Raw genomic sequence first — 14,058 nt, 5'->3', positions numbered from 1 at the left:
CTAATACTTGGTTGTGATTAGTAAAAGTATGCGTGTTAGCTGCTGGTGAAGCTAAGCCACCCCCGCTTTTGAAGCCACCGAGATGGTGGTGGGACTGATTTATCTGACGGTGACTGCTCTTTCCTTCAGTTAAGACAACAATTCACACGACGCGGCCGTTTATTGACTATTTTAACTGTCGCGTTTTGTAACGTTTATTTATTTATTTCGCAATTTGCGTTTTGGTCGACGCGTTTCTACACATATGGGTGCAGCACATGACACCATTCAACTGTTTACAGTTGACATTCATCAGAAGTAAACGGGGAAAAATAGGAAAGTGTAACGTCACTACATCATATATCAATACAACACATACGGTGGCTCGCTAGCTTATACGAATACTATGAAGTAGGAAACCGTTGCTATGAACACAATGCTGTGCGCCACAGACACACCTGGAGCACGCATAAGGTGTAATACCTGCACTTCTGTTGTATGAAACTGCAATGTTGAGTTGAAGTACTACAATGTTGAGTTTGTCCTAACAGTGTGACATGACATGTGGTTTAATTTTAACTTCCTGTTCTGTGATGCAAAAATAAATTGTACCAGCCAGATGCCAAACAACAAGCTGCATGGCATGACTTTCTCCATGCAGTATTAGGTTGGACATATCAGATGAGAGAGAGGGAGAATGCATCCTGTATTGTTTTCATATGACATGTTTGTCAGTCAGGTGTGACCCTGTGTAGTGATGCAACGCAGAGAGGAAATGGCAGTAACGCACGGTGAGATGGTCAGATCTCGAGAATGTCAAGAATCCACGCATTCCACGTGAGCAAAGTATTTGGAAAACCAGATATTGTGGTGAAGAGGCGAACGCAAAGGAGGGGAATTAAAGAGGGTGATTAACTTTTTGGCAGATGCTTGAAGAGATCCTAGTGGCTGTGAATTGGACAGTAAGCAGCACTGAGTTTCAGGGATAAAGAGATTAAGAACGCACTCGGGGCCATTCCTAACACTTCTCAGTGCAACACACACACACACACACACACACACACACACACACACACACACACACACACACACACACACACACACACAGTGCATCGGATATTGCACACTTGGCTATTTTTTTTAAATGAGGAAGGTGTTTAAGAGAGGGGTTATTGCCGACTTGTGACTGAATACAAAATTAAACCAATGATTAATCAGAAAAATGCTGAGATTGCAGTGAAACAGGCCGGTGTTAGCGGCTGCACAGCCCGAGTGTCTGTCGAACTTCCTGTCTAACTTTCAGAACTAAGTGAGACCATATTGAATAAACTGGCAGGCTCGTCTGTCTGTTTTAAGAGGACATTCTGTTAATTATGTGCAGATATTGATAGGGATGTGTGGTTGGTCGCATTGTTGGCCCACGTCAATCCCATCCAATGGACAGCATATAGGTTAACATCTAGGCCAGAGCTGCATGGGGCGATCAATGGAGCCAGCTATCCATATTTAGTTTTCACTCATTGATTGCATTAGAGTGTAGTTTTGTGTAGCGTATAGAAAAGGATGCTGTGTGACTGATTATGTAACGGAATGCCCTACAACATGTTTCACATATGCAGTGCTCACTGACCCTGAAGAGTATTGTCTCTCCAGTGAGGCTCGCATGCATAAAATTAAATTAACTTCATGAAGTGCTTCAAGGCAAGCGACAAGGAATGAGGAATATGGGGCAAGTCACTTGCACTTTAAAACTGCAGCTTCGCTTGTTTGAGATATTAACATGTCAATATATAATTACATTACATATTATATTCCATTTGTTCATTTGAAATGACTCTCAAAACCCTTCTTCAGACCTAAGCCAGTGCCTTTTTTCCCCCCATGTTGTTTAAATGTGTGTTGCTCGTGACAGATTGCAGTGACGTCGGCTGTATGGAGAACATACAGGCCAGAGCTGCCTGCAGGCGAGCCTGTCAAATCCGATGGTGTAGATGAATCACAACAGCCGAGCTGCAGCCTCTGTAGTAATGAGTCAATATCCATCTATAGAATAGGTCCACGTTTTCTCAAAGATTTTCTGTTTTGTAGCCCAAATGTTGATGCTGTAAGATTAAAAAAAGACTTCCATATAAAGTTGGCAAAAGCTGAATGAAGATTTTGAGGCTGTTTGTTTTGATGTTGAAATACTATCAGCGTTCTTTCTGTTGTTGAAACAAAGGCAGGAGGGTTCACGTTAAAATGTAGTCCACATTGAACAGCTGTTGACCGGATAGCCCGGAAGTTAGGGGCCGTTCCATATTCCCATCACCCAGTGAATCCATCAGCAGTTAAACCTGTTTCACAGCTAATCCTAATGTTTATTTGCTTCATATGGCATTTAGATGTGTTTGTTTTCATTGTAAAAAAGACTGCACGGAGTCCCACTTATTTTACCACGCAACTTGCACGAAGCATGTGAAAGCTGACTTGGCTTAGACCGCTCTAAATGCAGGATTGTTTTCCCCAAGTCAAAACTACATGTATGTGTGCACAATCCAACAAATCTCTCTTATATTTATTCCATGATTAATGAGTCACATCACAACAAAACGAAAGAAGGATTCAAATCGTCCAAAATGGGCACAACTAATACATTTAATTCCCTGAACCGTGCATCTATGATTTCAGTTATCTATCATTCAACAGCATTCAATTACATCCATAACAAGTTCTATAACTAGCACTTAAATACTTAGCACGTGTGAAAGCTTTTACATGCACGTGCTAAGAGAAAAGCTTGCAAGAAATGTTACCTCTAATCCATAGAGAAATCCTAAAAATGTTGGCTTGTGACTAATAACATAACCTACAAAACTTGAACGTGAGAATTATTTTAGGATGCTGTGTTTTTGAAAAGCCCTACGAAGATGAGTGAGCTGTGCATCTGTCTCATAAAATGGTTCCTGTCGCCTGTGTCGTCTCTCTCACTCATGTTTTGGTCTTTCCTGTTGGGCGTAGATGCGTGACGAGGCTGAGCAGTGATGTGGCCACACAGTTGTTGTGCATGACTGTTAGACTAGAGAGAGACAGATGGAGAGGGCATTTGATAAGATCATAAACGGATAAAAACTTGTTTTTTTCCTATCTCTGTGCTTCGGACTTCCTTATGGCACCCGCATATCATCCAGTTCTCACACCGTCCATATTTTTGCTATTACAACATCAGGACTAGCTAGCACACGTAGCAGCATCAGAACAGGTACTGCAGAACACAAAATCCATAGTACTGTTGTGCTAGTGCTGTCTCAGTAAAAGCAAAAGCATCTTATTCTATCTCCCTCGTCTGAAGAGTAGTGACTGTGCATGCATGTATGCCCACGTCTTACGATTTGTATCATAAATCCTTTAGAATATTGTCACAGTATGTATAGATGTATATGTTTTAAAATAATGAACTTAAATAATAGATATAGGAAGTGGAAATGCCCAGTGAAGTGGTGGGTGGGGGGAAAATCAGATTGTGAAAATATGGAATACTCTCTAGAAGTTGATCTGGCCTCCTTTAAAATTTAATGTGAAAGTAAGACATTTAAGGGAAACTAGATCTACACAAAGTGCACCTCAAGTTATTGTAAATATTTGAAGTCCATTCAAAGGCTTCCCCCTCAGTGTAATCCCCCCCCCAGCAGTGTGTGTCTCAGTCTGTCAGGTTGCTGCTGTCTGTCAGGTGGAAGCCCACCGAGGCAGAGACGAGCTGCAAACACTAGTCAGGTGGGAGTGGAGGCCAGAGGCAAGAGGGGGTAGAAAGACAGCAGGAAGTGTTCTGCAGCATCTTACATCCACATACATATTCATTTAACTATCCACTCATTTTGGTGATGTTTGAAATGCTTCTATATGTTGCATTGAGTTGCAGTTTTAAAGACTGGACTCATGCAGAGACGGGTTGACAGAGACATTGATTTGGTCCGCTTATCAGCATCAGCACGATCAGCCGTTGGAGCTGGAGCTTAAGCAACTTGTTGTTGTTTGACATTTCAGTCAAATCCGAACACACACACACATACCGGTATATACCTATATTTCCAGATTCAGTGTGACTTCAGTGGCCGAGGATATCATTATAGATTCATATCACATCATAGTTTTTGCTCAGTTCACCTGGATATGCGCTTGACTATGCGCACCATTTATTTACACTATTTGCTGATTCATTTGACATTGCATGACCTTCACTTGTCGCAGTAGGAAAAGCACAAGTGCTACTAACATCAACAATGGCTCTGTTCTTCTCAAGTGTCCCAGTAAGCCATGACGGTGTGACAGTGAGCCAAACGTGCACAATGCCAGGTACCTGAACGTGAGAGGTCTGTGAAAAAGGCCTATTGCTGACAGAAAAAAAAAAGCGATTCCCATCATCCAGCGACAAACACAGAGCATTGTGAAGTAGCTTACACGGTTTGCGCCTCATTTCACTTTGAGCCACCTGGGGCCCCTCTGTGAAGCCATTTCCTGTTGGCGTAGTGATACGGTGGCCTGAGAACTAACAGTTCTCTAACAGAGACAGTTAACCAGAAGCTTTTCATTCCCGTCATATTTTACGCTGCTGCTCTTCTCCTTCCTGAACTAGCTTTGGGTGGGTGGACAGATCGCCTCAGAGTTTCTCTAATAGCCGCCGGGTTGATGGATGCTGTTACGCTGCTGTCAGTAAATGTTTTAGGGACGAAGGCAATCAGGCTTATTTTTAGAGTTGTGATGCCATGTTATCCAATTTGTTTTCACGAGAGCTTCATAAAATGGAAAAGTATTTTTTTCATTTTCATAACGAACCATGTAATCATTCAGCTTAAAAAAACACCAAACATGGAGATGTTTTTCCATATGAAAATGATCACATACTGTATGAACTTTCATGCAAGCTACGTCTGGTCAGTGTTTAATCTTTCTGCTGCTTCATACCCCTGCAAGATATTATGCGGGTCAAGATTTTTCATTAAAAAAAAAAAAAAAATCCCATGTGATCCACTTCTTCTTCCTCTTCAGTCACAGCTTGGGGAGTTTGTGTCCACGTCTGCAGTTCAGTCTGATCCTGTAAGATAACACTGCTGGTCAGGTCTGCTTCTCTTTTATTGTAGCCCTCACCACAGACCCATCTACCTCTCGTGATTTACACACTCACAAAGATTACCAACTACTGACAGCTCAGTCCGGTTCAGAGTAGGAAGTGGGCCTTGAATTATCATGAGTCAGCATCTTTGTTATTTTTCTAAATCTGAGTTTCACCAGTGTGGTTTGGAACAATTCTTTACAGACACCAGGTTTATAAAGTCAAAGAGCTCCTCAAGGGTGAGTTTGCCTCTTGACTTCGGCACGCTCCTCCGAAGGCCCGGATAGATTTTGAATAGGCACAGTTCCAGAAGACAGTCTGTGTGACCCGAAGTGTACATTTGTGTACACTTCGGCTTTGAATTGTGCTGTTAAGACAAAAATAAGTTGCCCACTTGCAGGTTTTTGTCAAGGTACCCTTGAGCAAGATGCGTAAAACAGTGCTGTTGGCAGCTTCCACGAGGGAAACTGGAAACAAAGCGTGCTGTTGATGGAAAATGAGCATGCAGGCCCTTATTTATCCCCTCCTGGATAGATAAAGTGTCAACTTCTCCTTTTTTAAACACAACTCGGGAATCCAGACCGTCATTGCGCTGGTTTCCTTCCAGGCCCGATACCATAGGTCACACCCTCCCCCTCCAGCAATCTGTCTGAATATCTCACAAGCTTCATTCAGCAAACTGAATACGGCAGGGGAACATTCAACACGTTTGACAAGTTTACAGTGATTAACAAACAAAAATGTCCTCGTTCCCGTAAACCCACTACGACCAAGTTCCAAGAATGTACACTAATTCAGCAGATGCTTTGGTTTAAAGTCACAGTCGGTGCATTCAGAGACCAAAAGAACAACATCTCTGCTGCTAACCGACTGGCTGGATGGATGTTTAACAAACGGCACATGTAGAAATGCTTAAAGCGTGCTGCAGTGAACACCGCATTTATGATTTCAAAGTGTAAATGCAAATGCAGGAGTGAAAAGCTAACGCTGGGCTATACATGAACACCATGATGACGTGAGTGTGAGTATACACAACGAGGCTGTAAAGGTCGACGTGACCACCTTTTTTAAGACTCTAATATCAGGACTCTAAACAAAACCCATTCGAAAAGTCAATTGACTTTGAGACGAGCGAACAAGAGTGCAAACTAAAAATGTAAACTAATTTCATAACTGATTCCTGCAGCACTCTTGTTTACAGCTCCTATAGATTTCCTTTTTCATTGAACACGGGTGTTGATGTAATGTAATAAACTCTTAGTGTGCTTAAGCTCAGTATTGCCTAGCTCAGCTCACGTCGGATTACTCCAGTGGTGTTGCCTGACACATTAAGCCTGATTTTCTCTTTTTTTCATCACACACACACACACACACACACACACACACACACACGCTCACCCTTTTATTATGCAGTTCAGGCAGGTTTGTAACTCATGCAGGTCCACCTCTCAGCTCAGGCAGGTTGCGTTCAGCTGGGCTCCGCTACTCTCTCTCTGGCTGCCTGTGTTCGGTGACATCAGCCTTCAAGTATGCAGTCCTTCGTGGCTGAGCCAGACGGGTTTGGGTGGCCCCATTTATCTCAAGGTGCTGTCTGCCTGTTACTCTGCAGCTCGAGCACACAGTCGATTGCCTGTCTCTGCTTCAGATTAGTTAGAGAAGGGAGATCAGAGGTGAAAATGCTTACAACCCAATAGTTTTGTCGTATATCGGCGATCTTTGTGCTTTCACTTCCAGGATGCTCTCTGCTGAATGCACATTGATTATAGAGTGGTTATGCACGGTCTCTGCAATATAGCACTGGTGATTGGAGATCATTTTATTTATTATTTTTTTCTGAGAGATGCATCTTGTTGCATTCAATTTAACTGCATTGGAAAACATGATGCTATAGGGGCTAAATGAAGATAGATGGTTTTGGATCATGCATTTACATCGCTTGTAGTATGTGGCTGTGGTGACTCGTGAGTGCTGAAGTGATAGAAACGAGTAGCCTTGACATGTCTGTGGTAAATGTCCCAAAGATCTGCTAAACTTGCATCCTGCAATCCCAAGCATTTATGACATTTATTCCCAAATGAGGAGATTCTTATTTCCCCCACTCTGTCTATAAATCTCTAAAAGACTTCATTTCCCCGGTTGTGTCTTTATGAAATGCAATTTTTCATTGTGTCGAAATGTCTTTAGTTCCTCAAGGATATTTCTTGAAGCTCACCCTCTCTGCAGACCCTGATTACCTGTCTCATAATGTGAGGCGATGAGTTTTACATCTGCAGGATCAAGTATGCGGGGTCTTTCATTTGCACGGGAATGTGAACGCTTCGCTTCCAGCCTTTCCTCTTTCTGACTGATGACTAATGACTTACCCATTTGTGTTTCGTTTGTGTCCCACAGAATGAAGAGAAGCGTAACCTAAATTTGGGTGGCCATGTTGGGTTTGACAGCCTCCCTGACCAACTGGTCAGTAAATCGGTCACACAGGGATTTTGTTTTAACATTCTCTGTGTAGGTGAGTACCAAACGGCAGCATGCAAGCATTTCTCCTTTTGTTTGCCAATCTTTCTCTCAACCTGTCATTGATTTGTTTTTGTTTGACTACGGCGATGCAACAGCAAGTCGTTTATCTCTCTCGCTCTCCCCTTCCTTCCACCCACAGGGGAGACCGGTATCGGCAAGTCGACGTTAATGAACACGCTCTTCAACACCATGTTTGAGAACGAAGAGGCGAGCCATTATCAGAATGGCGTGTATCTGCGGCCGCGAACGTACGACCTGCTCGAAAGCAACGTCCACCTCAAACTGACGATTGTTGACACCGTTGGCTTCGGTGATCAGATCAACAAAGAGGATAGGTGAGGAGGGTTCCATCCAACGATGATGTTATGACAAAGGCAGAGGATGTGAATTGTTTGACCTACATGTTGAACTTATTATTATTGTAGTGGTGGAAGAGTAAAAGTACCAATATCACAATATAAAAATATTCCATTAGAAGTTAAAAGTACAGTAGAATTATGATCAAAAGTACTTGTTCTGCAGGAACCTCGGTGTTGGGCCTCAAGATAAATCTGAGTGTTCATGCAATGACTAATGGGAGAGGAAAGAACAATAAACAAAGTTCTGCTACACCTAAAAATAATGGATGTATGAAACCCCTTAAGGCATACGTAGATTTTAGTGAACCTGCTTCCCACCAAACTGTTTCAGAATGTAGATGACGGTATACATATAAAACAAACCATGGTAAAAGTCACCAACATTGCCTTTTACTGCATCAGGATAAACGACACTCCTTGTTCTCGTATACATTCAGTGTGTTTTCAAATTCATGAATTCATTCTGAATGTTGTGACAACATATTTTCCCTTCAATATTTACCCAAAACCTATGAAAACACCAATGTTTTGTTAACCAAATTAGGTCTGTGTTGTTGCCTTGGGATACAAATGAGAGAAACAGACAAACTAATATCAGTCCAGGTTGGGGTTTTCTCTGCATGATGGAAAAAATGTGAGGTGGGACAGCAATAAAGAGGAAATAGCAGATTTTTTTCAACATGCAGCTGTGGAATGAAGTGTTCTTGTTGTGGCCTAGCCAGCAAGCTGCACTCTCACGCCCTTTGATAGCAGCTTTCTCTGTAGGTCGTATAAAGCAACATGCTGAAGGACAGACCCTGCAGCGGACTGTAAATGCACACTGAGAGACTCTCAGAAGGTCAGAGTTGATGCATTCCTCAGAGAAGATTGAAGATAGATGTGATGGGAGAGGACAAACGACTGTAAACATGCTGGCTGAGGACATAGAATGTTGTTTGGACTTGGTGTCTCACTCTGAGCTCTAATATGTGGGAAGACGTGTTGAGAATTTACCAATATAGCCTGCTGTTAAATTACATAATTTGTTACAGCAAACTACCACCAAGACAAGATATGGCTTGCTATTACACTTAAAAATCCCTGAAGCTCTCTCAGTACTGCAGAGCTTCTTGTAGACCCGATGATGTGGGTCGCACCGACACTCTGAAGGGGGTTCCATGTGACCTCTGTGAAGTGATCTTGATACAAGAAGTGGTTCAAAAGCATGACATTGCTCAATTTTATAATTGTTTCCAAGCACGTTGGCTTGCCACTCTTGCCAGCGAGGGCCGGAGGGGAAATAAGAGGTGGCACCAGCTGCAGTGAGGCTGAGGTGGTCGTGCTGTGACCAAATATAGCAGCAGCCTAACGTAAGCAATGCACATCTGTTTGGGAACCACAGCAATGTCTGTTTTTGAGGCATAAATCGGAGGTGACGTTGGTGAGAACATGCAGAAATGTATTGAGCAATCTCCACCACAGAGGGTCACAACAGCAGATGTGTAGAGTCGATGCCAAATGGTGTCGTGAACGTGAGTGTCTATGGTGATAAATCACAACCTCACATGAAAGCAGCGTTCCCGCTTTGTTCTCATCTCTCCAAATGAACTGAAGTTAATGAGTTTAAGCTGCAGACTCGCATTAAACTGCTTAGTGTCATGAACTTGAGCTTATTTTATCTCATTATGTTTCTCAACTTCCAATAGAAACATCCCATTGGCTTTCTGTTGAGGGAACCAATGTGATGCTAACTTCCGGTGTTGGCCTGAAGAAATGCATCATCCCTGCATCATTGTATAAAGGATATATTTAATATTATCTTGACATTTAAATATCACTGCAGTGAGATAATGGAACAGAAGGCCCTTCAATGCTGTCGCAATTGAGGTGCAGGCGGCAATCTGAAAGGGTGCTGAATCCCCTAAACGTCTTCTAATAGCCAGCAGGAGATGACTATAGAAGTCTGTGAGGAAAAACCTCTCTCTCACTTGATTTATTACCACAGCTAACATGATAAACATGAGTTTATGTGCCTGATCGCTAGTTTCAAGTCTTCATCAATACAGCATAAATTATGGTCCCGTTTAGAGTCTAAGAGACTATAAAGCAGGATAAAGAATGATTATATTCTTCTCATTTATACTGGTGTTTTTCATTTAACTACAAATGCAAAATGTTGATGATCGAATGCTATAAAACTTTGATGTTTTCAAATCCTCCTAATTGCTGTGATTTCCTGGTGACACTGTAAGCTGGCCATCAGAGCACTGTGAGGGAGGACGGGATGTTTTGCAGCCTGTGATTTGTTTCAGCCTGACTCCCATAAGACGAGCACAGATTTCATGCGGTACTAAGCTGTACATCTCTAAGCTGAGATCTTGGCATCGAATCAGATCACACAGTTACTGAAAATATATCTTGTTTCATTTCCCCGGTGACAAGTCCATATTTCCTTTTTGCATTTATTACAAAGGCATGAATAAGAAGACAAATATTTATTTCCCAGTGACATGAATCCTCACAGTTTCTCTCCGGATGTCTCCACAGTTACAAGCCCATCGTCGACTACATCGACACTCAGTTTGAAAACTATCTCCAGGAGGAGCTGAAGATCAAACGCTCGCTGTTTAACTACCACGACACCAGGATCCACATCTGCCTTTATTTCATCGCCCCGACGGGACACTCCCTCAAGTCCCTGGACCTCGTCACTATGAAGAAACTGGACAGCAAGGTACACACAAACGCACACATTCATATGGTTTGGTCCTTCCCCCTTTGGCAAAAAAAGCACACTCGCCCGCTCCTCACCCATTGTCTGTGAATGACTATCAGTGAAATCCGACCTCCCGTTCACTGTGACTGGTGTGGATTTCACTGCGACGTCGAGATCTCTGATCTTTTTTGGCGGGGTGTGGCGGGATTTCAAGAAAGTTCCCAAGACCTGCCCCCATATGAGTTTTCACACTTTTTTCACCAACATGTTGCTTTTTGCCAGTGGAAATGTTCGATTTGCTGCATTATGGTCCATCACACTATTTAGAATTTATAATATTCATCCTTTTATTTAACCAAAACAGTCCAGGTGAGATGCAATATCTCTTCCTCCGGCGAGTCCTGGTCAAGATGAGCAACAAGTAAAAAGTTTAATGATTTAATATGTGGTTTAACAATATAAAACTGATGCTCCACTTACTGAGCCTCAGTTCCGGTTTGACTTTATTTGCAGTTTACAGATCAGTCAATACTCGCGTTCAGCCTCATTGATTTGGTTGCTTTTTCATTGCTCTTGTTTTAGATTGGTCAATGGACCCGTGTTTTGCCATACATCCCTCGAGTACAGCTCAGTGGAGACAAAATCACTATTTTCATTATTGGGGGAAAATGTATTTCTTTGTCAGTGGTTTTCTGAGAATTTTCCAGTTGAACATTGAGCCTCTGGAGTTTGCTTTGTAGATATTGCTGTTTATGCTACCTACCAGTTGTAATCCAAAGACATATAGAGACATGGATATTAAACAAAGAATGTTATACAGATGATTTCTTTCCGCTTGATAACACTTGAATAAATTCACCCTGTTGACATTTTCATAAGATGTTTTGGAAAACGGCTCAGTGATGAACACAGTTCAGTGGTTTTCGATCCTAAATCTTGGTTTCGACGTGTGGGAAGGGTGTCATTTCAGCAAAGGAGAGCCTCGAAACACTTGAGTGCATATGTTCACTAGTGCATATGTTCACAGAGCCCAGAAGGGAAGAAACGACAGACAAAAGAGGTAGTGAAAATGCAAAAGGGTGTGTAAGGTTATACTCACGTCTTGGATATCCTCAAGCAGTTAAACTGACAACGCTTCATGTATGTAGATGACAAAATGGCGTTGACGTTTTTTTAGTGTCTGCTAGGCCTGTTCGATTAATCGATTTTAAATCGTAATCGCGATTATGTCGTTAGGACGATGTTAAAAACGGGAAAATCGTAAAATCGATTTTTTAGTTAAGTTAAAGTTGTGCACTTTATCCATTCATTTTTGTTTAATGGACACACCTTAAGATACATGTGAAAGTGAGGTTTTTCTCTTCATCCCAAAGGGATTGTTTTTTTTGTTTAAAGGGGTCTACAAGAAGATAACATGGAGGAAAGCCAGATGGCAAAAGTTAATTAATTGTTCTTTATATTAATCCCTTGAGGGATTTTTTGTTTAATAAGAGCAAGGTTTGCACTCAAATCCCAATTATTTGCAAAATGTTTAATAAAAAACAGCATATTTGAAATAATTTCTTTGCCTTTTGTCATTTCACAAAATAATCGTAATCATAATCGAAAATTGGATTTTGAGAGAAGAAAATCTGGATTTTATTTTCGGGCAAAATCAAACAGCCCTAGTGTCTGGTTTTGCAGTATGATTTTTAGCTATGTTTATATGCTTCTTTGACACCACCTTTAGGCTCACTGATGGATAAATTCAGTCAACACACATTACTTCTTCTTGCACCATTGTGTAAATGACAAAGTGGCAGCTTTGGCTGGTTGTGTCTGCTTGTGATGCAATGATGATGCATCCACCACAAAGCAGATGGTCGGCTTGTGACCAAAACCTGCTGGCCTTACCACTGCCAACCATCAGCACGTCCAAGCCAAATGTCTCCTGGTACTTTTCACAATGATGAGCGGATACTCAAGCCAACTGTCACTCTCAAGGGACAGCTGATAGTTTGAGAGTACTTCAGAAAAAAATATTTTGTCATTGTAATTTATTGACCTTTTTTTATACTTATGTAATTTATTCCAATTTGAGCCATCCTTCCTTCCTTCCTAATTAAGACACCCACGTTTCACCTGAGGACCAGTTGTATTTCTAAGTCCAAGCTGGACCAGAATAATGTTCAAAAGAGAAGACTTTATATAGAAAGGGCCAAGATCCAAATTCAGCCCTTTTCTCGCTATGAGGCTACAGTGCTGACCCTGAGCCAGTGAGCTGTCATCACAAGCCAACAGTGATCAGAACCTGGCATGCTGTGTTTGCCAACTGTCTCCTGATTCTATCCGAACCACCACAGCCAAGTCTCTGTATGTAACTGGAAAAAAGATACGTTTTTGCTCTTAATAAGTAGAAAAATGTGAATTGTTAGGGGACTGTTTCTTTATATGAAGGGATATTTTGACTAGTAATAAGATGTATAAATATATTTTGCGATGTATACTTTGCTTAGAAGTAAGACGTGGTAGCTTACCTCGGCTAAATATATGATCTTTATGTGAACATGAGCTAAAAGTGTTTTTGCTATCATAAAACAGCTTACCTGCTCTAATGTGAGTGCAAGAAAAGCTGCTTACCTCGGTTAAATTCCATTCATCCATTCATATGAACCAAACCCTCCTACTTGTGGACCTCCAGCATGTCTGTTAAGGATATTTTGGTTATATATATAGGCCTTTTTTTGATTTGCACAGTGCCAGGAAGTGTTCAAATGGCAACATAACAGCAATGTTGGCGGCAGGCACTTGATTTATAGCATTGTGAGTGCCTCGGTGGGTTCAGTGTGAGCCTGTGTGGGTGGGTGGCCACGGTGAACACCGCTCTGACCCCAGTGTCTCCGTCCCAGCCATCTTTTCCCACTATGTGAAAAATGGCCGCTGCTTTGTCTGAAAGCGAGCCAGCGTTGAGTGACCGCAGTGTGGATGTGACGCTGTTTTGTTTTACAGACTTGATGGGGTGTTTTATACAGTGGTCTCTTTCTACAGGAAATAATAATGTGCTTCAGGCAACATTTGCAGCCGCTGCCCACCACATGCTATCAGTCTTTGCACATTTCACTAAGCTCCAAATGGCTACAGGTCGACCACATAAGTACCTGCTTTGCTTCTGCAGGCCGAGACCACAGCCTGGCCGAGTCACAAATATGATTTCTGATGATTCATTCATCAACCAATTGTTTTTCAGCGCTGAAATAAGTGCTAAAAGCTAAAAATCATACAAACACTGTTACATTCTGCTTAAAATGAATGTATTTCATTATCATTACAGGTATTTCAAGAGTGTCTGGACTTTAAAGTAGAATTAAAGTTTTAAATAAATATATATTCACATCAATGGCAGCTTTAGGATGTGTGGATATAAACTTCATCTGGAAGCTCAAGAT

The 14,058-nt window shown here is 41.8% G+C and overlaps 1 protein-coding gene across 2 annotated transcripts in view; it reads left to right on the top strand.

Moving 5' to 3' along the window:
• Nucleotides 1-14,058, top strand: part of septin8a (septin 8a) — a 33,149-nt gene that overhangs the window by 259 nt on the left and 18,832 nt on the right. For both annotated transcript variants that reach the window (XM_084028056.1, XM_084028057.1), the window contains exons 2-4: nucleotides 7,457-7,571; nucleotides 7,719-7,914; nucleotides 10,465-10,651. In XM_084028056.1, the coding sequence (XP_083884182.1) occupies nucleotides 7,457-7,571; nucleotides 7,719-7,914; nucleotides 10,465-10,651 (498 nt within the window). The remainder of the gene's footprint in view (nucleotides 1-7,456; nucleotides 7,572-7,718; nucleotides 7,915-10,464; nucleotides 10,652-14,058) is intronic.

This window comes from Eutrigla gurnardus, assembly GCF_963514095.1.
Source record: "Eutrigla gurnardus genome assembly, chromosome: 15".
NCBI lineage: Eukaryota > Metazoa > Chordata > Actinopteri > Perciformes > Triglidae > Eutrigla > Eutrigla gurnardus.
This window is presented reverse-complemented; position numbering and strand designations above follow the sequence as displayed.